This window comes from Dryobates pubescens, chromosome 19 (genome assembly GCF_014839835.1).
Source record: "Dryobates pubescens isolate bDryPub1 chromosome 19, bDryPub1.pri, whole genome shotgun sequence".
NCBI classification, from domain to species: domain Eukaryota; kingdom Metazoa; phylum Chordata; class Aves; order Piciformes; family Picidae; genus Dryobates; species Dryobates pubescens.
In genome coordinates, this window is record NC_071630.1 from 3,132,364 (window position 1) to 3,159,028 (window position 26,665).

The 26,665-nt window shown below is 63.9% G+C and overlaps 2 protein-coding genes across 2 annotated transcripts in view; one reads left to right on the forward strand and one right to left on the reverse strand.

The window, feature by feature from the left end:
* Window positions 1–1,295: 1,295 nt before the first annotated feature.
* Window positions 1,296–21,963, forward strand: HSD11B2 (hydroxysteroid 11-beta dehydrogenase 2). The gene is made up of 6 exons (XM_054170293.1): window positions 1,296–1,379; window positions 1,437–1,566; window positions 19,017–19,229; window positions 19,747–19,932; window positions 20,919–21,056; window positions 21,590–21,963. The coding sequence occupies exons 1-6, from the start codon at window positions 1,296–1,298 to the stop codon at window positions 21,949–21,951; spliced, it is 1,113 nt and encodes a 370-aa protein (XP_054026268.1). The 3' UTR covers window positions 21,952–21,963.
* A 2,062-nt stretch (window positions 21,964–24,025) lies between these two features.
* ATP6V0D1 (ATPase H+ transporting V0 subunit d1) overlaps window positions 24,026–26,665 on the reverse strand; it is a 41,910-nt gene continuing 39,270 nt past the window's right edge. Inside the window, exons 6-8 of the mRNA XM_054170139.1 lie at window positions 25,453–25,629; window positions 24,749–24,826; window positions 24,026–24,238 (exon numbers count right to left, since the gene is read on the reverse strand). Coding sequence (XP_054026114.1) covers window positions 24,077–24,238; window positions 24,749–24,826; window positions 25,453–25,629 — 417 coding nt within the window. The 3' untranslated portion in view covers window positions 24,026–24,076. The remainder of the gene's footprint in view (window positions 24,239–24,748; window positions 24,827–25,452; window positions 25,630–26,665) is intronic.

Genomic DNA, 26,665 nt, shown 5'->3' on the forward strand with positions numbered 1-26,665 from the left:
GGTGGCATGATGTGCCAAGCTGTGCTGAACTGAGCTGAGTCAAGCTAAGCTGTGCCCTACCTAGGTGGCACCAAGTCCTGAGAGCTGCTGGACTAAGCTGAATCATTCTGCATCAAACTGAGCTGTGCCAAGCCAAGCTGAGCTGAGCTGAGCAGTGCCAAGCTGAGCCTTTCCCACCTAGGTGGCATGATGTCCTGAGCTGAGTCGAGCTGAGCCATGCTGAGCCCTGGTAAGCCAAACTGTGCCATGCCAAGCTGAGCTGTGCCCACCTAGGCAGCATGATGTCCTGAGCTGCACCGAGCTGAGCCAAGCCATGCTGAACTGTGCTGAGCCAACTCTTGCCCACCTAGATGGCACAGTCTCCTGAGCCAAGCTGAGCCGAGCCAAGCTGAGCCATGCCAAGCTGAGCTGTGCCTACCTGGGCGTCATCAAGTCCTGAGCCACTCCGAGCCGCGCTGAGCTGAGCTAAGCCGGACTGCACCATGCTTGCTCAGCTGGCACACGGTCCCAAGCTGTGCTGCGTGAGCCGTGCCCACCTCGGTGGCACAGTGTCCCGAGCCGGGCTGAACCGAGCCGAGCCGAGCCACGCCACAGGAATCCCCTTGAATCTCTGGGCTCGGCTCCGTCGGCCGCAGCCCCGGTCCCCGGCAGGGTGTCGGTGCCAAGTACCGGCAATGCCCCGGGAGCGCCGGGGTGAGCCAGCAGGGTCCCGGCAATGCCCGGTGTGTGCCGGTGTGTGCCGGTCTGGTGCCAGTCCCGGTAGTGCCCGGGGCGTGCCGGTGATGCCGGTCCGGTCCCGGCGGGGTGCCGGTGTGTGCCGGTCCGGTGCCAGTCCTGGCAGTGCCCGGGGGAGTCCCGGGGGTGCCGGTCCGGTCCCGGCGGGGTGCCGGTGTGTGCCGGTCCGGTGCCAGTCCTGGCAGTGCCCGGGGGAGTCCCGGAGGTGCCGGTCCGGTCCCGGCGGAGTGCCGGTGTGTGCCGGTCCGGTGCCAGTCCTGGCAGTGCCCGGGAGAGTCCCGGGGGTGCCGGTCCGGTCCCGGCGGGGTGCCGGTGTGTGCCGGTCCGGTGCCAGTCCCGGCAGTGCCCAGGGTGTGGCGGTCAGGTGCCGGTGCCGGCAGTGCCGAGGGGTTACGGGGGTGCCGGTCCGGTGCCGGCAGTGCCCGGTGCCCCGGCGCGGGGCCGCTCGGCTGCCATTGGCGGCGACGGGAGCAGCCCCGCCCCGCTCCCCACCGGCTGGGCGGTTATAAAGGGGCGCGGCGGGGCCGGGCGCGGCGGCAGCGGCGGGGCCGGGGCCCGGGATGGAGCCGGGGCTGGAGCGCTGGGCGTACGGGGCGCTGTGGGCGGCCCTGGCCGGCAGCCTGGCGCTGAGGGCGGCCCGGAGGGCCCTGGGGCCGGGCCGGGGGCTGCTGCTGCCCTTGCTGGGGCTGGCCGGGCTGCAGAGCCTGTGCCGCGCCTGCCTGCCGCTGCCCCTGGGGCTGGCCCTGGCCGCCGCCGCCGCCTGCCTGCTGCTGTGGCGGGCATCGCCCCGCAGGCTGCTGCCGGTGGCGGGCAGAGCCGTGCTGGTCACAGGTGAGTGCGGGGCACGGGCGGCCTCGACGGCTCGACGGCCTCGGCGTGGGTTTGGGGCTCGGCGGTGAGCGGTGTGTCCCCTGGTGCCAGCCGAGCGGGGTCCCGCCTGGGTGCTGCTGCCCTCCTTCCTTGGGGAGGATGCCGTCCCGCCTGGGTGCTGCTCCCCTCCTTCCTTGGGGAGGATGCCGTCCCGCCTGGGTGCTGCTGCCCTCCTTCCTTGGGGAGGATGCCGTCCCGCCTGGGTGCTGCTGCCCTCCTTCCTTGGGGAGGATGCCGTCCCGCCTGGGTGCTGCTGCCCTCCTTCCTTGGGGAGGACGCCGTCCCGCCTGGGTACTGCTCCCCTCCTTCCTTGCGGGGGGCACTGTCCCACCTGTTCAGCCCCCACTTCTCCTCCTCCTTCACGTCCAGTCCGGGCTGTAGCTGCCCTTGCCCCTGCAGGAGGGGAGTTGTGTCGCCCCCTTCAAGCAAGCCCTCGGCTCTCGGACTCTCAAGCGCTGGCCACCAGTCGAAGCGTGGTGCTGGGAGCAGCGTGGTGCTGGGAGCAGCGTGGTGCTGGGAGCTGCTGCCTCTGGAAGCTGGGAGCTTGGATGGGAAATGTGGTGGGGCTGGCGCAGAGCCTAGCTGCTTGCTTGCTTGAGAGCATCTGCGTGGCCCATGGGCTGTCCTCCTCCCCTCTGGGCCATGCCTTGTTCTTAGAAAGCTTCTCAGAGTTATCTCCAGAGGCTGCCCTCAGAGGCAGCTACCCAGGGCTGAGCACCATTGCTTCATCCAGAGCTGCTGAGGGCAAACGAGGTTGTTCCCACTCTGTCTGGGGGTATCCCAGGGGATGTGCTCCCCAAATCCTTTCCTGGCTTCCTGGCTCGGAGCTCTTCCATTGGGAACGTGGGGCTGCAGGAGATGGGATGTGATCCAGCCACGCAGAGCTCTGGCTCCTTGGCTGAATCTCTTCAGGATACCTTGGTGTGGGAGTGCTCTCTCCTCTCCTTCCTCCCAGCAGCAGGGCTGGAGGATGATGATGGTGGCTGGGGCCAGTAGGTGCTTTGCTGTGGGATGATGGCAGCAGACATGAGATGAGGAGGAAGCACTGGAGCCCAATGTGGCTGTTCCCACAGGTGTGTAGAGAGGAGGGAAACCCTCGGGTATGACCACAGGATGGGATCCTGGTGGGGGATGCCTGAGCTGGGCTTGGAGCCACTCCAGCTGGAGCAGTTGATTTGAGTTTCCTCAGAAACTGGGCTTGGGGTGAGGAGGGAGCACAGGAGCCCAGTGTGGCTGTTCCCACAGGTGTGCTAGGAGGATGGAAACCCTTGGGTATGACCTCCTTGGTGCTCCCAAGGATGGGATCCTGTATCCTGGTGGGGGAATGCCTGAGCTGGGCTTGGAGCCCTTCCAGCTGGCGGAGAGGATTTGCCTTCCCTGTCATGTGGAGTGCCCAAGAAGGGGAGGCAAGAGCTGGGTCCGAGGCACAGGTGGAAGGTGGAGGGGAGGTCTCTCTCCAAGGAGGAAGCTTGGAGGAGCAAGGCAGCAGATGAATGAATGATTCAAGGGAGTGAAGGTCAAAGCGGCAGGGCAGGGCAGGGCTGCCTGGGGAGGATGTTTCTGACAGCCCTGAGCTCGCAGGTGCCCTGTGGCACACCGGGTCGAGCCAGCCCTGGCTCTGTGGCATTGCCTGTATAATTAGTGAGTCAGTGGCTGGAACAGGGTGTTCTTGCCCTGGTGCTTGGAGGTGACACCTCGGCAGCCCCGCTGTGTTTGCTCTGGGCTGTAAATACCTGGTGGCTTCACCTGTCGGAGGCGCAGGCATCGGCGCGTCCCCGCTCGGCAGCTCCGCCGGGTGCCCGCTGAGGGGCACGGGCCGGGCTGTTCCTCCCTGGGATGCCACCCCCAGCTGAGCATTCGCCGAGGAATTAGCCTGATTCCTTGGAGGATTTAATTCCAGACACCTCCTGGCAGCAGCTGGGCTTTGAGGGGCGTCTGGGGCTGGAGCAGGATCCGGGCAGGAGGGGGAAGCTCGTGGACAGAAGCAGCCCTTCTGCCCGTGGGAAGTAAACCCTGCTGAGGTGGAAGCACAGAGATGGGTGCCTCAGGGAGGCTAGGCATGGGGGTTGGGGGCTTCTGCCGTGCCGAGTGTTGTGCTGGACCCTGCAGGTCAGGAGAAATGCACCCAAGTCCCTCCTCGTGCTTGCCGCAGAGCAGCGCAGGTCGCAGCCCAGCCAGCTTTGGGCATCGTTTGTTTCCCCTTCCGCGCAGCTTTTTGGCCACCGACTTAGTGCCACAGCGGGGAGCTGCACGGGTGGGGTGATGGAGCACGGGGCTGCGGCTGCAGTGCTGTTGTGCCCCCCGATCAAGGTGTCCCAGCCCTCCCGGCTGCCTGTTCTTCCCAGGCCCCCTGATCAAGCTCTGTGCGTGATGCTCCAGCTCCATGTGCTCCTCTGGGGAGGGCTGGCTGATCAAGCCTCAGCTTATGGGAGAGTTTGGAGGGGAAAACGAACTGTGCAGCTCAGTGGGAAAGCAGCAGAGAGCAGCTGTGGAGCTGCTGACCCTGTGGTAGCAGCAGCAGGGGCTCCGGAGCTGCGGCGTTTCCCATCTGCTGCAGGTTTGCGTTCCAGGTGTTGGGGCTGGGCTGGAGCAGGGCTGGGCAGCTGCTTGCTCGGGATGGGAAAGAGGGGATGCTGCGGTCTCCTGTGGTGCATCCCTTGGGCTAGCAAAGTAGGTGGCCACTGGTCCCTGTGGCGCTGTGTTTATCCGCGGCTGTGACCTCGGGGGTCTTGATTTGCATCTCCACGGTCTGGTTTCTTCGGGAGCATGTCTCCAGGGTACGGCTGGGGGCAAGGGGGGGGGGAGGAAAGTGTTAATCCTGCCTTCACGGGGCGGGGGGGGAGGTCACAGCTGTTTGCAGTGGGGAGGAGAATGCCCTCCTGTGCAGCTGGCCTGGGAGAGGTCAGCCCCGGCAGCTCAGGCAGGATGAGGAGGGGAGCGCAGATCAGCTGCTCCAGGGCTGGGAAGGAGGTGGCAACCATCTCCCAACTGCCCTTGGCATGCTGTCCTGAGCCTGCCCGTGAGCCCAAACCTGCCTCAAAGACCAGCCCGTGGGCTGGCACAGGCTTCAGCCCAGCGTGGCAAAGCCCTCAGCGTGCCTGTGGTGTGGGCAGGCAGGGTACAGGCAGCTGCCTGACCCGAGGCTGACCTGGCACCAGCAAGCTGAGGGGGAGCTGGCACCTGGCATCCCTTGTCACCAGTCTAGACACCGCGGGGCGGCGGGGGCGCCTCGGGGTGCCATGGCGGGCGCCTCGGGGTGCCATGGCGGGCGCCTCGGGGTGCCATGGCAGGCGCCTCGGGGTGCCATGGCGGGCGGTGGGCATCCAAGGCACCTCACCAGGAGCAGCCTTGCTTTGAGCATCGGAAAGCTGGCTTCTGACTGTGCCCCTTCCCAAATCCAAACCCACTGTCCCTGGGTGTGCCAGGGCCCCCCCTGAGGGGTGTGAGTGGAGAAGTGTTGCTTGTATTCCCCTCTCCTCCCTCTTGGCAGTCGATGCCAAAAGCTCTCCAGCCCCTGGAGCCAGTGCAGGGGTGGTGGGCTCCAAGAGCGGCGTCGGAGGGATGCGATGAGCTGCTGCTCTTTGGCCCTCTCCAAATCCAGGCTGAGGGCACTTCATGCAAGGTTTGGCTTTGATCTGGGTTTAGATGTGAGCCCAGCTCCTCCTTTGATCCCTGTGGCCTTACTGGATGCCTGTGAGATTTGGTGAGACCACAGAAACCGCTCAATACAACCGAGTTTAGTGTCTGGAGGTGGTGGAAGGATGGCTGGGAGCACCTCAGGGCTCCGCTGTGTGGCTGGAGCTGTTGCAAGCCCTTTGATGTTGTGTGTAGCTCTGCTGTGTGCAGCTGCAGGGGGGTGGATTTTTGGACAGTAGCTGACTGCCTGAGTTACAGATGCTTGGGAAGGACCAGACACAATGCCAGCCTGGAGACCTTGCCTTCAGCCAGAGCAGAGGGAAGCCATGAGCTGTGGAGCAAAGCATCAATACTGACCCTTCACCTTGGAAGGGCAGCTGCCCAACAGTGCCCCATTGCTCTGCCTGTGAGGGCTGCACTTGAATTAGCTCCAAAATAACTCCAAGCCATAGGGTGGCTGCCTGGGGGAGGTGATTTGGGTCCCTTGCATCCTCACTCTTCCTTGGAGCAGCCTCCGAAGTCAGGGAGGTGGCTGCAGACCCCAGCAAATCATCTTTGTGAACAAAGCTCTTGGCAGGTCAGGCTGCTCTGCACCCAAGCTTGCTGCTGCTCCTCTTTCCTCCCTGGCTGGAGGGGACCCTGGGGTGGCTCTGCTTACAGCTGCATGCCCCACGAGTGATCTGAACCGGGCCAGAGCTCCAGGTCCTGCTCAGGGCTGCCAGAGGCTTTCAAACTCGGAGTCAAAGCATTTCCCACGGACTCAACAGATGCTGAAGCCTCTGATGGTGGCAGGATGGGAGTGATTTGATCCAGATGTTGGCACTGCCACGCTTCTGCCATGAAGGTAACTCCCTTCCCTTGGTGGTGGAGCAGCAGCATCACTCCTGTCTGGGCTCTCATGGTCCCCTCTTGGACCCCTTTGCCAGCTAAACTTGGGTGGTGGTTGTGCTGCCAGGCTTTGGGGTTGCTGGCTCTGGGCTGGGCACCCCTCATCCAGGGCACGGCTTGGGCACCAGCATGGGACCTCAGAAGCTCTGTTTGGTGCCCAACAGCCTTGGGATGAGTAAAGCTTCATGCAAAGCTACTGTAGGCTCTCCACAGCTGACTTCTGCCCTGCTGCTGGAGCTGGTGAGCCAGCTGAGGTACCTGCTGTCTTCCCTGGGCTAAGTGCAGGGCTGAAAATCAGCTCACTCCCTGGAACTGCTCTGGGTTTTCCAGGATCTATTAAAGATTAACAGCAGGGACAACTGCTCCTCTGAGCTGGGGGGTGAGGGGGGAGGAGGCAGACATGACAGGACCAAAACCCAACCTCCAACCCCGCTGTCCAAGCAATCCCTTCTTGTGTTTAAAGAAGGCAGGGGGGGGAGAGGAACCCACCAAAATGCAGCAGGCTGGGGCTTCAGCTCTGCAGCTGTGGGGGGTCTGGGGGCAGAGCAGGAAGGTTGCCTTCTCTGCTCTGCTTTGCAGGGCTGGAGCTCTCCCCAGCTTTGCCAGCAGCCCTCCACACCTTTAGGAGTCCTCTTGCCCCTCGCTGGGCTTCTTCAGCGCCCAGCACAGCTGTTTAGATGCCTGCTTGGTCCTGCTCAGCTCTGAAGTGAGCCCTCCCGAAGCCCTGCCGAGGGCACAGAGCTGTGGTGCTGGTGGCTGCCTCGGGGTTTGTGTTGTTTTCAGCGCTGTTAACCAAAAGTGATGAGCACAGCTAATTAGGAGGCAGAGCACCTCGGAGTTGCACAACGTTGGAGAGCAGAGCTGATCAAGAAACCCAAAGCTGGCTTGGGGGAAGGCTCTGGGGTTACGCAGGGACTTCCCTGCCGGAATGAGGCTTTCAGATGGGAGCAGAGGCTCCGGGAGGAGTGTGGCAGCTGCTGCCCTCTAGCCCAGCGAGCAGCACGTCTTTGAATGAGGGCTGGGGTTGGGTTCCCCACTGCTGAGTGCAGCTCCCCTCCAAGCCCGGAGCTGAGAGAAGAGCTGTGCCGCTTGTGCCGCTGGTGCCACGGCGGTGCTGGGCTTGCCTGGACGGTTTGACTTCAGCAGGGATGGGTTTTGAGAGAGGGTTCAAGGTGGCCCCAGCAGGCCAGGGCAAGCATTTGCCTTCCTCCCATAGCTGTGTTTCAGTGCTGGTCCAAAAGCCCAGCTGGAGCCCTGTCTGCCTAGCTGAGCCACGCAGAGTTATCACACAGTCAACCAGGCTGGGAGAGACCTCCCAGATCATCGAGCTGATCACCTAACCCTAAGTAACCATGGCACTAAATGCTTCATCCACCTCATGACAGCAGCTGAACAGGAGCCAGCAGTGTGCCCAGCTGGCCAAGAAGGCCAAGGGCAGCCTGGCCTGCAGCAGGCAGAGTGTGGCCAGCAGGAGCAGGGAGCTCATCCTGCCCTGTGCTCAGCACTGCTCAGGCCACACCTGGAGTCCTGTGTCCAGCTCTGGGCTCCTCAGGTCAGGAAAGAGGTTGAGCTGCTGGAAGGTGTCCAGAGAAGGGCAACAAAGCTGGGGAGGGGTCTGGGGCACAGCCCTGGGAGGAGAGGCTGAGGGAGCTGGGGTTGGAGCCTGCAGAAGAGGAGGCTCAGGGGAGACCTTCTTGCTCTCTGCAACTCCCTGCAGGGAGGCTGCAGCCAGGTGGGGGTTGGGCTCTTCTCCCAGGCAGCCAGCACCAAGAACAAGAGGACACAGTCTCAAGCTGTGCCAGGGAGGTTTAGGCTGGAGGTGAGGAGGAAGTTCTTCCCACAAAGAGATTGGCCCTGGGGATGTGCTGCCCTGGGGGGTGGTGGAGTCCCCAGCCCTGGAGGTGCTCAGGAAAGGCTTGGCTGAGGCACTTGGAGCCATGGCTGAGTTGTCAGGTGGTGTTAGGGGCAGAGCTTGGACTGGATGCTCTCTGTGGTCTTTTCCAACCTGGCTGATTCTACACCTCTTCCCCTCCCCTTTTCCCCTCCTGCATCTCAGCTCTGTGGAGCCTGCACAGGGTGAGAAATGCCCAAGACTCTTCTCTCCCTGCTCTTGGTGTGTTGCTGGAGGTAGAGTTTGGGACTCTTGGGTTGGTTTGGGACTTTTCTCAGCCTTGCCCAGCACATGCCTGTCACCTCCTCCCAGTTCTCCCTGGCCTGCTGTGGTACATCCAGGATCTCCAAGCCCTGTTCCTCCCTGTGTGCTTCCACAGCCAGCATATCGCTTCTGCTTCCTTCTGCCCTGGAGAGCTGCCAGCCCCTGAGCTTTATCAGCTTCCCAGTTGGGAGCTGCTTTTCCCATCACATGTGGTGGTGCTGTCCTGGGATTTGCAGGCTCTGAGGCTCAGATCTTGAGAAGCAGTTTCTGCTTCTGAAGGCTCCGTGGTGGCTGTCCTTGAGGAGCCAGGTGGGTGGCTGCTGCCCCCCAGGGAAGGCTGGGGACAGGGAGGAGGGCTTGGGTTGGTGAGCTTGAGTGCCCCCTCAGCAGGTTTGCTGACCACACCAAGCTGTGTGGTGCTGCAGGCAGGCTGGAGGGAAGGGATCCATCCAGAGGGACCTGGGCAGGCTGCAGAGCTGGGACCATGACAACCTCAGGAGGGTCAGCAAGAGCAAGGGCAAGGTCCTGCAGCAGGCTCAGGGCAATCCCAGGCACTGCTAGAGGCTGGGCAGGGACTGGCTGGAGAGCAGCCCTGGGAGGAAAGGCTTTGGGGATGCTGCAGGAGCCAGCAGGGAGCACTTGCAGCCCAGAGAGCCAAGCAGAGCCTGGGCTGCAGCAGCAGAAGTGTGGCCAGCAGGGCCAGGGAGGGGATTCTGCCTCTCTGCTCCACTCTGCTGAGCCCACAGCTGCAGCTCTGTGCCCAGCTCTGCAGCCTCTGTGCCAGGAAGGCTCTGGAGGGGCTGGAAGGTGTCCAGAGCAGGGCCAGGAGGCTGAGCAGAGGGCTGGAGCTGCTCTGCTCTGAGCACAGCCTGAGAGAGTTGGGGTTGTGCAGGCTGCAGAGGAGAAGGCTCCAGGGAGACCTTCTGGTGGCCTTCCAGGGGCTGCAGGAAAGCTGGGGAGGGACTTTGGAGGCTGTCAGGGAGGGCCAGGACTGGGGGGGGATGGAGCAAAAGGAGAAGTGGGGAGCTGGAGATTGGCTGTGAGGAAGAAGTTGTTGGGCAGGAGGGTGGTGAGAGCCTGGCCCAGGCTGCCCAGGGAGGTGGTGGAAGCCTCCTGCTGATGCCTGGAGGTGTTTGCAGCCAGGCTGGAGGTGGCTGTGAGCAACCTGCTGTGGGGTGAGGTGTCCCTGCCCATGGCAGGGGCTTGGAGCTGGCTGAGCCCTGGGGTCCCTTCCAGCCCTGCCAGCTCTGTGAGCTGGGGCTGGCACCTGCTCTGGTGCCCCTGTGGGTGTCTGGCCTCTTCTTTTTCAAGCCTTTTCTTTCTTCTGGTGGTAATCTCCTCCTGCTGGGGCTCTCAGCTGCCACCAGATGTACCCTTGAGCAGGTTTGTGATCCCTCCCTACTCTGTTTCTCCACTCTGGTGGTCCTGCTCCAGTCTGGCACGAACATCTCACCCCCACACCAGCTTCTCATGACCATCTCCCAGGGCTCTGTGAGCCTTGGTGATCCTCAGGGTCTTTTCCAACCTGAATGTTTCTGTGGTTCTGTGACCCTCTCCTAGGGTCCCAGCTGGCAGGTGGGGACAAGCCTGGGGTGTGCAGCATGGTGGCTTCTGTGCCCTCCTTAGCCTGGGGTGCTGGGCTCTGCTTTGTGCTGGCCCAAGGGCAGCCTGGCTCAGCACAGCTATGCCCAAACACCTCACCCTGGAGGGCCACCTGCATGGGGGAATGCACCAAAATATGCCTGTGGTACCCAGCCTGGTGTGCTGGTGGGGAGGGGGAGACTTCAGCTGGGTACAGAAGAGGCTTGAGGTGTGGCTCCCAGCCTGGAGGTCTCAGCAGCTGTCTTGGCTTGAAGCTCTGCTGATCCTCACTTAGGTGGCTGCTCAGCCTCTGTTAAAAGCCAACCTTGAGCTGCATGTGGAGCTGGGAGCTGCAAGAGAAAGCAGAGGGCAGCTGGCAGAGCCCACACCGTGCCATGGGCACGGGCAGGACTTGTGCCCATGTGGTGAGAGAAGGGAAGTGATGAGGTGGCACCTTCTAGGCACAGCAGGTTTTCATCCCCACAATACCCCCCCAGACCTCTGCACCTCCCTGGTAGCTATATGCTGCTGCTGCTAACTGAGCCCTAAGCTTGGCTCTACCCCTGCTGGCACTGCCTGTCCCAGCTCCCTGTGCCTTGCCCAGCTCCACAGGGTGGTAGGTGGGATGGCATCACCCCCTGGGTGGGGGTTCAGGGCACTTCCATGGCTGACCAGAGGTTCTGCTGGTCCTGGGGTGGCTGTGGTGCTTTGCTCTCCTGGTTAGCAATCACTTCCCTAGGGTGGTGCTGACAACTGCTGGTGGTCCACAGAGCCCTGCTCCTCCCTTCTGCTGCCTGGGGATGGCTTCGCCTTGCCCATACCACACCTTGGGCATGGCCTTCTGCCTCTCCTTGCTGCCTCCTGGGGCTTGATGTGTGTGAGAGACGGACCTGGGACTTGACTGGTGGCTGGGAGCCTCTGGGGAGCTCTTTTGCAGCCCAGGGGGGGTGCCTCAGCCACAGCTTTGCTGCCGCCACCTTGCTCCCCAGGAGCATCTCGAGTGCCACGTCCCGGCTGCGGCTGGCAGAGCTTTAGGGCTTCCTGGGCCGGTTCCCACCTGGCTCCTCTGTCTCCTGGAGGCCGGGTGGGGGTGTTAGTGGTGCTGGGTTGGCGCTGGCAGCGAGCCAGTGGAAGTGTCCCTGGGCTATGGGTGTCCTTCCCGGCGCCAGCTCTGGCTGATGGATGGTGTCCGTGGCTCCCCGGTTCGCTGTGTTCCCTCCGGAGGTGATGATTAACCCGGTTAGCACCAGGGCTCTTCACAGCTTCCTCTTCTCAGGGGAACATCCATCCATCCATTCATCCATCCCAGAATAGCTCTGATGTCACAGGTGAGGTCTCTGCTGTTGTCTTCCCCTGCTCCCCGCTCCCCTTGCCTGCAGAAAGCTCAAATCCGTGGCCGGGAGTTTGTCTTCCCCTCTTGGGAGAAGGATCTCTCAATCCCAGCAGGGTTGGGGCTGGGAGGGAGCTCTGGAGCTCACCCACTCCAAGCCCCTGCCCCAGCAGGGCACCCACAGCACAGTGCCCAGGGGCACAGTGCCCAGGGTGGGTTGGAAGCTCTCCACACCAGGAGACTCCACAACCTCTCTGGGCAGCCTGCTCCAGGCCTCCAGCAGCCTCACTCCAAACAACTTTCTCCTCCTGGCTGCCAGGCTGTGCCCTCTGCCCCTTGGCCTGCCCCTGGGCACCCCTGAGCAGAGCCTGGCCCCAGCCTCCTGCCCCCCACAGCTCCTTCAGCTCTTGCTGAGCACTGCTCAGCTCCCCTCTGGGGCTGCTCTGCTGCAGGCTCTCAGCCCCAGGGCTCTCTCAGCCTCTGCTGCTCCCAGAGCTGCCCCAGGCCCCTCAGCAGCTCTGCAGCCTGCCCTGGGCTCTGCCCAGCTCTTCCCTGTCCCTCCTGAGCTGGGGAGCCCAGAACTAGACCCAGTCCTCTAGGTGTGGCCTCACTGGGGGGGAAGGAGAGGGAAAACCTCCCTTGTCCTGCTGGCCTCACTCTTCATGTCCCCCCAGGAACTCATTTGCTCTCTTGGCCATAGGGGCACACTGCTGGCTCGTGGTGAACTTGTTCTCCACCATCACTCCCAGGGCCTTCTCCAGGGAGCTGCTTTGCAGCAGATCAATCCTTCACCTGCACTGGTGCTGGGGGCTGCAGCTCCCCCAGGGGCAGGCAAAGCTGCACTGGCCCTTGCTGCACTCGCTGAGGCTCTCCTCTGCTGGAGGTGGTGGCTGCTGGAAGATGCTGTCCAGCCCTGGGCTGCAGCCAGCAGCTGCTTCTAGGAAATTCCCTGCACCCTTTTCTTCTGAGAAACCCCAAAGTGTGGCTGCAGGAGAGGCACTTCCTCTGCCCCACCTGTTTGTGAGCTCTGGGCTGCTCCTTGCTGGCAGCAGCCTTCAGTGCTGGGCTCCCTCCTGGGCTCTCCTCTAGCTCCCGGACCCGAGGCAGGCTCTGGTGCCTTGCTGTTTGCTGACCCTGCTGGTGCAAGTCCTTAGGCCGAGCTTAGCAGGTCCAGGTGGCCCTCCCAAGAGCTTAGGGCTTGTGCCAAGGCTGGCTGCATCTTGTGGATGGATCCTGAGTCCCCTCAAGCATCTCAGCAGGCAGGGGGAGGGTGGCTGGGCTCTGTTGCCATCCCAGGAGGGTTCCACTGCTCTCCCAAGCTGGGCTCACTGCTGTCCTGGCCGTGCCAGGGCGATGTGCCAAGCTCCTCACCAGCTGCAAGTGGCATCTGCTGCCCACAGCTTGGTGGCAGGGGCTGGTAAGGCTTCTGGGTGGCTTTCAGTGACCGTGCTGGGCAGGGCTGTGCTCCCAGCACTGCTTGCTCCTGGCTGCTCCTCTGCTGTTGGGTTCCCAGGGTTGCTGATGCCCACTCCTGAGAACAGGCTCTGGTGCAGGGGCTGTGGGCACATCCCTGCTGGCCTCAGGGCTCTGTGGTGTGCTGAGTGACAGACACCTTGCTGAGCAGAGGTGGTGCTGTGTGAGGCTGCAGCATGGCCTGGCTAAGCCCTTGGCATTCACACCATCTGGCCTGGCATGGGCAGGGGCTTGCCCCCTGTGGTGAGAGGTATCCCCAGCTCTGCCTTCTGCCTCTCCTGGGGGGCTGCCCTGCCCTGATGCATCAGATGCTTAGGGCCTGCCCTGGGTGGGCTGCCTGAGCCCCCACCCACAGGACATTGGTGATCACCTCTCAGCTTCATCCTGAGCTGCCAGCACCCCAGGGCTGGCAGTGTCTGCCCAGCTGCCTGTGCTGAGGGGAGAGCTCTCTGGGGGGGATGCTTGAGGGGTGTCCCTCCCACTGTGTGCCCCCTTGGCTCAGGTTCTGCTCTTGGGATGGAGGCTGAGGCTTGGCAGGGATGCCCACCCAGGCTGTTTGGGTTGGGGGCTGCTTGTGCATTGTCCCTCACTGGGGGCTTGGGGATGGGACCCCAAGCTGGGGTCATCCCTGAAGGCATCTCCAGAGGCTTGGCTTGGTTTAGTGTGGTTTAAATGAGGCTTGTGGCTTCCACAAGCAGGCCCCAAGGGCCAGCAGCAGCCTCCCTGGGGCTGCTGCCACCTCCTGCCTGCCATCCTGCTCCCATCTGCTGGTGGTGGGGTCCGTGGGCAGGGGGACAGCCTGGCATGCTGCCAGGGGCTGGGGTGTGGGGTTTCCTGCTGACAGTGATGCCACCAGTGGTAGTGGGGCTGAGCTGGGGGCTGCCAGTTCCCCATGCCCAGCCCCGCTCCCCTGGCAGGGTCTCGGGTGCGGGCAGGCAGCGGGCAGTAGCTGGCAGAGTGACCAGGTCGGCTCAGCTGAGCTGCCAGGGGCTCAGGTGCTGCTGCTGTCCCCTCCCTCCTCAGCACCCTGCCAAGAATGTGTTCCCTCTGGCCCGGGCTGACCTCACCCCTTTATCGCTCCCCACTCGCTCCGAAAGCCTCTGGCATCCGGGAGGGGCTGCCCACAGGGCCCTGCCCTGCCCACATGGGCATCTGCTGGGTGCTTCACCCGGCCTGCACCTGCCCCCTGCAGGGCACCCCCTCCTTGAGTCTCATCTGGGGGCTTCTAGGGGACACCCCCTTCCCTTTGGTGCCGCCGTCCCCGCAGCTCCAGCCTGCTGCCAGCTTGCCCTGGGCTGCTTCCCAGGCCGGAGCTGGGATGAGCATCCCCGAGCAGCTGAGCCAGGCTCAGTCCCTGCTGTGCCCTGGTGGATGCCCAGCTGGAGCCGAGGCGGTGGTGGAGGTGCTGCTGGTGGTGGTGAGTCCTGCTGGGGCCAGCAGGCAACACCTCTGAGCAAAATGTCAGCCCTGTTTAGCTTGGCATCGTGGGCAGGAGCTGAGCCCAGGCCTACGGAAACAAGAGCTCAGTGCCTTAATCCGCTCAGCCTTGGCACCCCTGCCCTGCAGCTGGCACTCTCCTGCAGCCCTGTGCTGGGAGCCTGGGGACAGCCCCATCCCGGGCAGGGTGCTGGGACTGCAGCCCCCAAAGCTCTGCTTGGGAGCTTGGATTGATGTCCTGGCACTCGGGCTGCGGGGGGCACCCAGCCCATGGCCTGCAGAGCTGGGGTGGTGCTGCTGTGGGTGCCCAGCCTGGGGGTGGTGAGAGATGGAACATCCCTGGAGGTGTTCAAGAGGGGATTGGACGTGGCACTTGGTGCCATTGTTTAGTCATGAGGTCTGTGGTGACAGCTTGGACTGGATGACCTTTGAGGTCTCCTCCAACCTTGGTGATTCTGTCATGCCCTGCAGCTCTCTGCTCTTTCCAGGTGCCCCTGGGGCTACCCACACTGCCAGGGCTGAGCTGGAGGAGCTGGTCAGTCCTGGGGCACCCCCTCTCCAGCTTCCACACTGGGCTGCCAGGCTGGGGGGGCCATGGAGGGGGCAGCTCCAGCTGCAGCCACTGGGCTCAGGGCAGCTTTGCACAAAGCCACTGCAGCTGAGCTGCCTTCTGAGCATGGAGCTGGGGCAGGGCTGTGCTGAACTCATCCCAGGGTTGGGGGACTTGGGGCTGGGGGCACATGGCTCATGGCTAAGGCATGATCTTTGAGGTCTCTTCCAACCTTGGTGATTCTGTGATTCTTGAGGCTCAAGGGCACAGATTGTGGTCCAGGGATGAGGATGCTCAAAAGGGCAGCTGCAGGCAGGCTGGAGAGGGATTGCTGAGAAGGGGCTGTGGGGATAGGCCCAGGGGCAATGGTTTGGAGCTGGAGCAGGGCAGAGTTAGGTTGGAGCTGAGGAGGAAGCTGTGCAGAGGGAGGCTGGGGAGAGCCTGGCCCAGGCTGCCCAGGGAGGTGGTGGAGGCTCCATCCCTGCAGCCCTTCCAGCTCAGCCTGGCTGTGTCCCTGGGCAGCCTGCTGCAGCTGGAGCTGCCCCTGCTGCCTGCAGGGGGCTTGGGCAGGAGGCCCTTGGAGGGTCCCTTCCCACCCAGTGCAGTTGGTGACTGTGGTTTGAGGCTCACCGTGAAGCCCCTTGGCTTGTGGCTCCAGAGCTCAGGTGGGGGAGCCACCCTTCAGGTGTATCGGGGTGGGCATGGTAGACCTGTGCCAGCAGCCCTCCATCCTGCATGGTGCTGGCAGTGGGCACAGGGCAGGGGGGTGGCTGTGGTTTGGCAGCCCCCTGGCCAGTAGCTGTGTTAGTGCCCAGCTCAGCTCTGTTCAGCAAGCTCCAGCCTGGAAGCCAAACTTTCTGCTTGCTCAGAAAAGGTAAAGCTGGGGCTGCTTGTGCCAATACCCTGGCATGCCCCTGCTGCTGGGGATGCCAGGGCAGTAGCTGGAGCTTCTGCAGAGTCCCCAGGGACCTGCTGCCATCCCCCTGCTCCAGCAGAAGCCCCATGGAGTGGACTTCTGCCTGCTGTTTGCCCTCTCTTGCTGAGCAAAACCTGACTCACTTTGCGACCCTGGGGTTGGGTCTCTGGTTGCTGGGGGGTGGTGCGATGTGGGGATGCGACAGGGGGCTTCAAGCTGCCCACCCCTCCTCCACCGCACTCCCTAGGCTGGGCTTTTCCTGCCCGCGGTCTGACCGTGGTCCTTCCTGCCGGCACAGATGCAAACCCCCTTGGTGAGCAGGGAGCCAGGGCTGGAAGCGGGGAGCCGGGGCCGGCATCTCCTCGTGATGCAGCATCCTCGGAGGGCGGCGAGCCCAGCGCCAGCCTCACCGGGGCCGCGCAGACTGGCCGGCTCCAGCGCTCCCGGGCCCTGGCGAAGCCAAGGCAGCGGCTCCGGCCGCGGCGCGGCGGCGGCGGCTGGTGTGGCGATGGCCGGGGGGGAGCCAGCGCGGTCCCGGGGTGAGCTGCTCTGCTTTCGGGCCACGTGCTGCGGTCCCAGGGGGGTTGCGTGGTCCCTCCCCTCGCTCTTGGCCGTGCCCGAGCAGGGCGGCCAGGAAGCCGAGCAGCGCCAGAGACCTTAAATAACACCGCAGCATCCTCGCCCCGCTGGCCCCGGGCCCCGCCAGCCTCCCAGGAGCTCTTTTTTTGCCTTTTCTCTGTGTTTTTTTTTTCCTTTGCGTGTGTGAATCAATTCAAACTTCCGAGCCGAGCCCTCCGAGCGCTGCGCTGCGGCGCGGCCCCAGCAGCCCTGCCCGGCCGGGCGGCCGCGCTGCCTCCCCGCTCCCGGCCAGGCTTCGCCGAGCGCTTTCCCTCGGGGGGGCTGTTTCGAGAGGGGGGGGGGGGGGGGGGGGGGGGGCTGTTTCGCGGTGTTTCGGAGGCTCGGGGGGGCAGTGGGGGAGGTGTTGAGCGGAGGGAGCAGCGCAAGGCGCCCGCCTGTGCCAGCGGCGGTGCCAACGAGGTGCTGGCAGCGGCGCGGCCAGGCCGTTGCCCGCGGGCACTTTCCCCCCCTCCCCCCCCCGCCGCTTTCTTTTAAAGCTTATCTTTATTGCAGTTTTCTCCTGCGCTGCTGGGGAAGGTGAAGTGCAGCTTTATCTGCCCGGCTTGCTGGGAGCCTGACCCTTCTCCCAGAGAGGGGAGAGGCCGAGGGGCTGTGCCGGCGGCACCGCCGCATCCTCTGTGGCACCGGGGCGGGGGAGGGTGAGGCCGTGCCAGCCTGGCTGGGTGATGTGTGGGAAAGGGGTGACCCTGCAGCCCCTGCCTGCCAGCTGAGCAGTTTCTGGGCTGTGGTGTGACTCTGAGTTCTGGCCAGGGGTTCGTGGGGCTGTTTAGCCTGGAGAGGGGAAGGTTGAGAGGGGACCTTATCAATAGCTATACATATCTGAGGGGTGGGTGTCAAGGCGAAGGTGCCAGGCTCTTTTGGGCAATGCCCAGCAATGGGACAAGGAACAACAGGTATGAGCTGGCACTCAGGAGGAGAAACTTGTTTGGTGTGAGGGTGCTGGAGGCCTGGAGCAGGCTGCCTGGAGAGGTTGTGGAGTCTCCTTCTCTGGAGACTTTCAAGGCCCCCCCGGATGTGTTCCTGTGCCCTAGGTGGTCCTGTTCTGGCAGGGGGGTTGGGCTGGATGATCTCCAGAGGTCCCCTCCAACCCCTGCCATCCTGTGAGTCTGTGAAAGCTGGGCTGGGCACCTGCTTGTAGGCATCAAGCTGAGGAGGGTTGGTTTGCCTGGCACCTGGAGAGCTGGAGCCAGCAGCACCCCAGTCCTAGCCTGGGACTGTGAGAGCAGGAGGGGGGATGAGGGGGTGTTCTCATCCAATCCCCGTGCCCACCCCAGGATTGCTGGGAGGAGTGTGGAGCCTCGGGGAGGAGAGAGGGGTGGGGGCATGGAGCTGTTGGCAGTGCCCACGGCCGCTGCCACGTCCATGCCGGGGTGGTTCCTGATGGTTCCTCAGGGCTGTCCTAAAAAGCACCCAAGAGTGCCAGGCAGGAGGGTGCCCGAGCCGCAGGGCTGCCCCTGCAGCGCTCCTCGGTTAATGGTTAATGCGCCTGGGCAGCAGCGGTGGCACCGGCTGCCTGCGAGCTATCAGCTCTGCCATCGGCCCCGGGAACAGGCTGTACCCTGCTGCCGCTGTTTGTTTGCGTGCCGGCCGCTCCGCCCCGGCCGCCGGCCCTGCGACACCCGGCTCCCGCCCGGGGCTGTCCCCCGGCCACCCCCACGGCCTCACCTGCAGTGCCCCTGCTGCAGCTGGCAGGTGGAGAGGAGGTGAGCTCGGCTCTGGGCACGGCAGCAGGCTCCAGCGTGGGGCAGCCCAGCTGTGATGCTGCCTGGGAGGACAGAGGAGAGTCACAGAATGGTTGGGGTTGGGAAAGACCTTCGAGCTGATAGGAGTCCAACCACTCTCTAGCTCTAACCAAGGCAGGTGCTAAACCGTGGCCCTCAGCACCACCCCGGCAGCTTTTGAACACCTCCAGGCATGGGGATTCAACCACCCCCCCCGGGCAGCTTGTGCCAGGCTTTGAGAACTCTTTCAGGGAAGAAGTTTCTTCCAGTGCCCAACCTAAACCTCCCTTGGTGCAACTCGAGGCTGTCTCCTATTGTCCTGTCGCTCCTTCCTTGGGAGAAGAGACCAAGCCCCACCTGGCTCCAGCCTCCTTTCAGGGAGCTGTCGAGAGCTGGAAGGTCTCTCCTCAGCCTCCCTTTCTCCAGGCTAAACAAGCCCAGGTCCCTCAGCTGCTCCTCACAAGACCTGTTCTCCAGGATGTGGGGTGGCAGGAGCAGACTGGGATCTCTCTTTTGTTTGAGTCCTCCCCTCCCTCCTCCTTTTTAATTCCCTTGGCATCCTCAACCAGACAAGGAGCTGCTGTGCTCCTTGGCCACGGCTCCTGGGGGAGGTGTGTGGGAAGGTATTTGGGCCAGGCAAGGTCTCAGAGCTTTGGGCCAGCTCTGAACGACGTCTGATGAAGCTCTGGGAAGCTGTTTTGGGGCTCGCTGGCTGTGGCCCTCCAGGGCTGTCCTGGTGCCCCATGCCCGCAGCTCACCTGCAGCGTGCAGCAGCGAGGCGCTCAGCGCGATGGGGCTGCAGATAAGGGCGTGGGTTCTTCCTCCTGCAGGTGTGACACAGAGCAAACAGCAGCTCTGTGACCTGCCAGTGCCCCAAGGGCAAGGTCACAGCCCTGGCAGGGCAGAAACTGGAGGTGTGTGGGGGGGGGGGTGAGCTCGGGTGGTCTCATGTAGGGGACTGATGCCAGGTGGGAAGTTTGGTCCCTAGGGATGGAGAGGTAGGGGAGGTGGGGGGGTGTCAGGGCTGGGGACAGCCAGCTGGCAGCTGTCTCCAGCCACTGTAAGGTTCCTCTTGGCTCTTGCAGGCTGTGACTCAGGCTTTGGGCAGGCCACAGCACGGCACCTGGACGCCATGGGCTTTCGGGTGTTCGCCAGCGTGCTGGACCCGCAGGGCCCCGGGGCCCAGGAGCTGCGCAGGAGCTGCTCACCCAAGCTGACCCTGCTGCAGATGGACCTGACCAAGCCAGAGGACATCCAGCGTGTCCTGCAGCACATCCAGGCCCACACCAACAGCACAGGTAGGAGCCCTTGGCGCCCTGCCAGGGTGCCCATGCGTTTCCCCCATAGGCTCGCGGGATGGTAGGGGTTGGAAGGGACCTTTGAAGATCATCAAGTCCAAGCCCCCTGCCAGAGCAGGACCACAGAATCCAGCACAGGTGGCACAGGAACACATCCAGACGGGGCTTGAAAGTCTCCAGAGGAGGAGACTCCACAACCTCTCTGGGCAGCCTGCTCCAGGGCTCTGGGACCCTCACAGTGAAGCAGTTCCTCCTCGTGTGGTGAGGTGAAACCTCCTGTGCTGTAGTCCCCAGTACCTCACCTGGCAGTTCCAAGCCTCCAGGTGTCCCCTTGCCACCCCTGTGTGATGGGTCTGCAGAGGGGGGTTGTCCCGGGGGGCCCCCACGAGCTGGGAGGCAGCTGCAGTCCCTGCGGCAGGAGGGAGGGGGCCGGGGGGCAGTGTGTGGTGGTGTTGCTGGGGGGCGGGGGGAGGTTCCCCCACTTGGGTCACTTCTTTGAGCCTGCCGCTCCCCACAGGGCTCTGGGGCCTGGTGAACAACGCTGGCTTCAACGACACCATCGCCGACGCCGAGCTCTCGCCGCTGGGCAAGTTCCGTGCCTGCATGGAGGTGAACTTCTTCGGCTCGCTGGAGCTCACCAAGGGGCTGCTGCCCCTGCTCCGCTCCGCCGGCGGCCGCATCGTCACCGTCAGCAGCCCCGCGGGTGAGCACACCGCTCCCCCTCCCCAAACCCACCCCCGGCCCCGCCCGGGGGTGGAGTGAGCATCCCCACGGCACAGCACCGCTCCCCAGCCTCCCTGGGGCACCTCTGTCCCCAGCTGGCTGCAGCAGCTTGAAGGAATTCTGGGCAGTGAGGCTGGGGAGACTCTGGCACAGGCTGCCCGGGGAGGGAGGCTATGGATGCTCCCTGCCTGGAGGTGCTCCAGGCCAGGCTGGATGAAGCCTTGAGCAGCCTGTGCTGGTGGGAGTTGTCCCTGCCCATGGCAGGGGGCTGGGACTAGAGGATGTTTAAGGTCCTTTCCAACCCATTCAATGATTCCCCAAGACCACCACGGCCACCCTAAGCCCCCAGCAGCGAGCAGGGGTGTGGAGGTGGATGCTCTGGGCTCTCTAGCTGGGGCTTCTGGCTGCAGAGCCTTGGCCTTGGGTCATCTGTGGCTCTTGCCCTTTGAGGTGGAGCTACAGCTCAGGCCCCTCCGTGAAGGTATTTAAGGGCAGGCTGGATGAGGCCCTGAGAACCCTGGGCTGGTGGGAGGTGTCCTTGCCAGTGCCAGGGGGGTGCAACTAGGTGATCTTTAAGGTCTCTTTCCCCCCCAAACCATTCTGTGAGTCTATAACCTGGGAACCCTAGGACGAGCTGGGGGGCATCGCTGAGCCCCACACTGGGCAGCCAGAAAGGGGGAGCTGGGGGGCTGTGTGCTCCCTGAGGACAGCCCAGCAGCACCCAGCATGGGCAAGCCCTGCTGCCAGGGCAGGGCTGGCACACCAGCTTCCTCTCCTCACCCTCCTTGTTTAATCCAACCCCCATTAAAGCCTGGAAGCTGAAGCAAATCCCAGCTGCTTTCTCAGCAAAACTAAAAGCCTGGAGCAGGGGCTGGGAGCACAGCCCTGTGTGACACCACCCCCCCCACCCCCTGCCCCTGGCCCTGGGGGCAGCTGCCTCAGAGCTGGTTGTCTCTTCTGCCCAAGGCGACCTTCCCTTCCCCTGCCTGGCAGCCTACGGAGCCTCCAAGGCAGCCCTCAGCCTGCTCATGGACACCTTCCGCAGCGAGCTCCAGCCCTGGGGGGTCAAAGTCAGCCTCATCCTGCCTGGCTACTACAAAACAGGTAAGAGAGAGCAGGGCTGCCCCCTTGTCCCCAAAGGGCAGGGAGCCTGGGGAGGCTGGAGATGGGGCAAGAGCAGAGGTGCAGGGGCAGCCCCAGGCATCTTCCTTGGCACAGGGGCCAGTGTGTGGCCTTGGGGCTCTGGGTTTGTGGGGGCCAGGAACAGGGTCAAGCCCTGCCATAGCCTCTGCCACCAGGGCTGGCTCAAAGCAGCTGAGCTGTGTTTATGGCAGCACCATCCCCACTGCAGTAGAACCAAAGAACCACTGAGGGTGGAGAAGACCTTTAAGCCCAGCCATTAAACCCAACTCCATGCAGTCTACCGCTGAACCATGTCCCTCAGCGCCATGGCTGAGACCTCGGGTCTGGTCCTGGCTTACCAAAAGCCACCATCGTTAGCCCCACCCTGTTCCTCCCCACCCCACCCTGCCAGGCCTGCAGCAGGAGGAGGGGGGAGGGGCGCCCGGGAGGGCTGCTGCGGCAGGCTGGGTCCCACACAGCTCACCTGGGGGCGGGGTGGGGCTGCATCCTTGCAGGGACGACTTGCGACCCTGCCTTCTGGAACCTGCAGAAGCAACGGCTGGTGGCCAGCCTGCCCCAAGAGCTGCTGCAGGCCTACGGCGAGGACTACGTGGAGGAGATCAACCGGCAGTTCCTGCAGTTCATGAAGGTGGCGGTGGAGGACCTGAGCGCGGTGGTGAACAGCATCACGGACGGGCTGCTGGCTGCCGACCCTGCCGTGCGCTACTACCCGGGGCAGGGCCTCGGGCTGATGTATTTCATCCACCGCTACCTGCCCTACTTCGTCCGAGACTTGTTCCTCAAGGGCTTCTTCATCAACCCCAAGCTGCCCCGAGCGCTGCGGCAGGAGCACCACAGCCAGGCCAAGGCAGGCTGACCGCGGCCGGCCCGGGGGCGCGGGGCCGGCGCCAGCCTCCGCCTGGCAGCGCCGGGGCCCTGGCGGCGCCCCGCGGCCGGACGAGCAGGGCTGGAGGGGACAGCGGCCGCCGGGCGCCCCCGCCCCGGGCAGAGCTCTTTTCTAGCGACGTTTTCTACAGACCCTGGTTTTGTACTTTTTCTACCCGCAGGGCCCGCGGGGGGCCCGGCCCCGCCCCGCTCGGAGGCTCCGCACCGCGGGCTGGGATGGACCTGGGGCGGCTCTCGGCTCCCCGGCACCTTCCTCCTGGCCGCTCTTGGAGCTGCCTTTGCCTCCCTTACCCCCTTGGGCTGGGTCAGGCCCAGGTGGGCACCGCGGCGCCAGCCCCTGCCCTCCGTGCCACACTCCACGTGCTCCTGGCGAGCGCAGGGGCCGCGGCCCGGCCGCCGGGGCCGCACCGCTCTTCACCAGATGAACTTCGTGATTGTCACTTTTTTTTCAATAAATCTCTTCTTGATACGGTGCCAGGCTCTGGCCAGCTCCTTCCTCCCCACTGCCAGGCTGCCTGCGGGGTGCCCCTCGCTGCTGGGCAGAGCGCAGCTGGGCCGCGGCCGGCGGCAGGGCAGGAGCGCCAAGGAAGAGGCTCAGCCTGCCAGGACGGGCTTGGAGCTGCTCCCTGCTGCTCCTCACCAAACCCCAGGGGCTTTGCTTTCGTGGAAGTGTTTGGGTTGGAAAAGCCCTCTGAGATCATCCAGTCTGACCAGCAACCCAACCCCACCACGGCCACCAAGTGCCACAGCCACAGGGCTCTCGAACCCCCAGGCCTGGGGACTCCACCACCTCCCCGGGCAGCCTCTGCCAGGCCCTGACCACTCCTGCAGCAAAGCCATTTCTCCTCATCTCCATCCTAAGCCTCCCCTGGCACACTTTCAGGCCCTTTCCTCTCAGGGTGGGACCTCCCTCCTCCCCACAAGCAGGGTGAGCAGTATCACAGTCCCAGAGGCAGAAGCCCCTCCTGGGACCGTGGATGCCCAAGGAAGGAGGCAGAGCACAGGGCAGGAGCCAGGTATTTATTAGTGTGGAGAAGAGGGAACACAGGGGGCACAAACACTGCAGAGGTGACCACAGCACAAGTTGGGACAGAGCCACTCCCCATCAAGCCCTCCCAGCAGCAAGCACTGAGCAGGTGTTTCCCACCAGGGAGGCTTCTCCTGTGCTGGGCAGGACCTGGAGCAGCAGGGAGCAGGGCTGGCATGCCATGCCCAGGGCTTGGCTCCCACCCTTTATCCACAGACAGGCAGAGGGTGTGGGACACCTGTGCCAACAGCTGCACTCATCAGGGTGACCAAATGAAGCCAGACCCCAGGGTCAGCTGTGCCCACACAGTTCCCTGGCAGCACCAGCCTGGAGCTCCTGCGCAGGGGAGATGGTGCCAGCCCTGGGGTGGTGCAGCAGCAGCCTGAGAGCCCCAAGTCTTGCATGATTGTGACAGTAAACTCCAAGCTGGAGGTCCTTCAGGGAGGGGAAGGAGCTTGGCCAGCTTCTGGAAGCCTTTCAAGCTGCAGGGCAGGAAGGAACACCGGGAGAGCTGCTCCTGAGGTCAGAGCAAGGCTGTGGTAGCAGTGAGGCTGCTGCAGCAGGGAGGAAAGTGCTCCACCGGCGCTCAGGCTCTGCCTATGGGCTCCACCCCCGCCCCAGCCAGGGCTGCTGAGCTCTGCCAGGTCAGGGCTAGCTCCAGGGGAGGGCAGAGGCATTGCACAGCAGCACGGCCAAACCACCCTCTGGCTGGGAGGCAGAGGGAGCCCCCAAGCCACGGCAGGCCTGCAGCGCGCCTCGGCAGCGCCGGGAACCCCTGGGAGGCAGCAGCAGCAGCCCTGCCGGCGCTTGCTCTAGCAGCACAAGCACAGAGAGATGAGGACAGCAACACAGGGACTACAGGAGGGAGGACAGGAGGTGGCCCCGCTGCCACGCAGGAGCCGCCGCTCCCTCCGGCCCCCCTCGCGGCACACGCAGCTTCGGCTCGGCAATAACTTAACTGTACAGATCCTCGGCCCAGGCAGGGGGCAGCCTGCGGGCTGGGCAAGGGGGGGGAGCTGAGAGGGGGTGGCCTGGGCTGCAGGCAGGGGGCTGGGAGCCGGGGCAGGGCTCAGAAGATGGGGATGTAGTTGTCGATCTTGGCGCGGTGGCGCTGGGCGATGCACTCGGCGATCCAGACGATGTTGCGGCACTCCTGCTCCTTCAGCTTCACGAAGGCGTAGAAGACCCCGAAGTGGAACTGGTTGAGGAAGGCCAGCTTGTTCAGCTTCACCTGGGGTGGAGAGCCCACACAGCACGTGCCAGCACCTGTGCACCGCCGCCGGCAGGTCAAGGGCGAGCCTCAGAGCGGCTCGGAGGCGCCTGCCCTGCCCGGCAGGCTCAGCGCGGGGGGCAGCCGCAGAGCCCCAGGGGCTGGGGGCAGCTCTAAGCTACGGCACGGGGCTCAGGATGGGCTCTGGCAGTGAGGAGGGGGCAAAACTTACGCCTGGCCCCCATCATTATGCTCTGGTTTTGCTGGGGGGGGGAGCAAATGTCCACCAGCAGCCCCAGGCTGGCCTCCCACCCCGCTCTCCTCTTGCCTGGGGGGAGCAGACGGAGCTGTGGACGCCGCTCCCTCCTTGGGAACAGCCCAGCCCCATCCTTTTCCTTCCCCCCCACCCCCCCCCCGAGGTCTGCTCAGCCACAGCACTGCAGCCAGGGCTCACAACCAGCTTGCTTCTAGCCTGGGCTCTGTCAGTGGCACAGGCAGAACGTTCCAGAAGGTGCCTTGGGGCTCACTCACCTCGTGCTCGAAGAACCTGTCTTCAAGGGTCTTGTCCCCAGGGTTGCTGCCAGCCCCTTCGAAGAGCAGCTTGTACTCCTGCAAGAGGACATGAGAGGATCCACCCAAAGCCCTCCAAGCTCAGCAGCATTTGGGGGCTGTGTCAAGCAGACACCCCAGCCAGCAGGGCAGGTCAGCAGAGGACATGGAGAAGGCTGCAGGCAATCCCCAGAGAGACAGAGAACCTCTTCATTCCATCTGTGAGCTCCCCCAGGCAGAGACCTCATCCCTTCCCAAAGCTGTAGGAAGGGATGCTCCAGGGACAGACCCCTCCATGTACAGAGGAGAGCATTTGGGTCAGGGACACCGAGCTCTGACTCCAGACAGGGCCCCAGCCATGCACAAGGACACCAGACCCACCCCAGGGTGTCCCCCAAAGTCAGTGCTTCCCTGGGACTGAAGCAGAGCTCAGAGCCACCAGAGGAGCAGCAGTGTTTCCACCTCACTGCTGGCACACAGGGGTCTGGTGGGCAGGGCACTCCCTACCCCCTGGGATGGGGCACAGAGGACACACCTGGACTGCCTGTCACTGCTGCACTGACAAACCAAACTGTTCCCTGGCCAGGCAGCAGCAGGCAAGGGCCCACCCCCACCCCCCCCAGCCCCCACCACAGCCCCAGGAAGCTCTGACCCAGAGCAGGTCCCCACAGTCCCAAGGCACTCACAGGGTAGTAGTCAGCAACGTTTTTGACTTGTTCATAGTCATCTGCCCTGGCCAGCTGGGCCAGGCCCTCAGGGTAGAGCTTGCCACAGTGTGGGAAGAGCTTGGCTCTGTCCTCCTTGGACAGCTCAGTGCCAAAGGAGTTGATGGTGATGATGAAGGCTCTCCGGTCAGCTTCGAACTGCAGCAGAGAGAGAGGCAGCTCAGGGTGCAGCGTGGCTGCCAGCCACCAGCCCTGCTCCCAGCAGAGCCCCTCCAGCAGGCAGCAGTGCAGGAGCTGCCCTGGGACACACTGAGCTCTGCCAGGGCAGCCCACACCAGCAGGCTCCCAGTGTGGCTGATGCCTGAGGAGCAGTGGGGTGAGGAAATCCCCAGGACAACAGGCAGGAGCCAACTCACCCAGCAGAGCCCTGCCCAGGGCAAGGAGTCTCTCTCAGCCCTCAGCCCTGCACTCCCCCCAGCAGGCCTTGGCCTGGAGGCAGGCCATGTGCTGAACAGCTCTGCTGCCTCCCCTGCTCCTCAGCCATGGGGGAGAACAAAGGTGTTGCCATGAAGGCAACAGAAGTCTCAGCACCTGGTAAGATTTGCACTACTGTGTCCACCTCTGGAGCCCTCAGCACAGACAGGGACCTGGGGGAGCAGGGCAGGAGGAGGCCACAGCAGGGCTGGAAGCCCTCTGCTGTGAGGCCAGGATGAGAGAGTTGGGCTTGGGCAGCCTGGAGAAGAGAAGGCTCCAGGGAGACCTTCTGGTGGCCTTGCAGTGCTGGAAGGGACTCTCAGAGAGCTGGGGCCAGGGTTTGGAGCAGGGCCACTTGTGCCAGGCCAAGGCGGGGTGGTTTGAACTGCAAGAGAGAGATGGAGAGTGGAGAGAAGGAGAAATGTTGGACCCTGAGGGTGGGGAGAGCCTGGCCCAGGCTGCCATGGGAGCTGCCCCATGGCTGGCACCATGGCAGGAGAGGTTGGTTGGGGCTGTGAGCAGCCTGCTGTAGCTGCAGCTGTCCCTGCTGGGTGCAGGAGAGTTGGACTGGATCACCCTGCAAGTTCCCCTCCCACCCAAACCAGTCTGGGGCTCTATGGAGATCAGGCCTGGGGACCCCGACCTGCCCAGCACCAGGTGCAGGCAGTGTGCTCCTGCCCAGTGGGCAAGCAGAAGGTGCATGGGGGGCATGCTGAGGAGCACCTGGAGCCTCTCCTGCTGGCAGGCAGCCTGGGCCTGG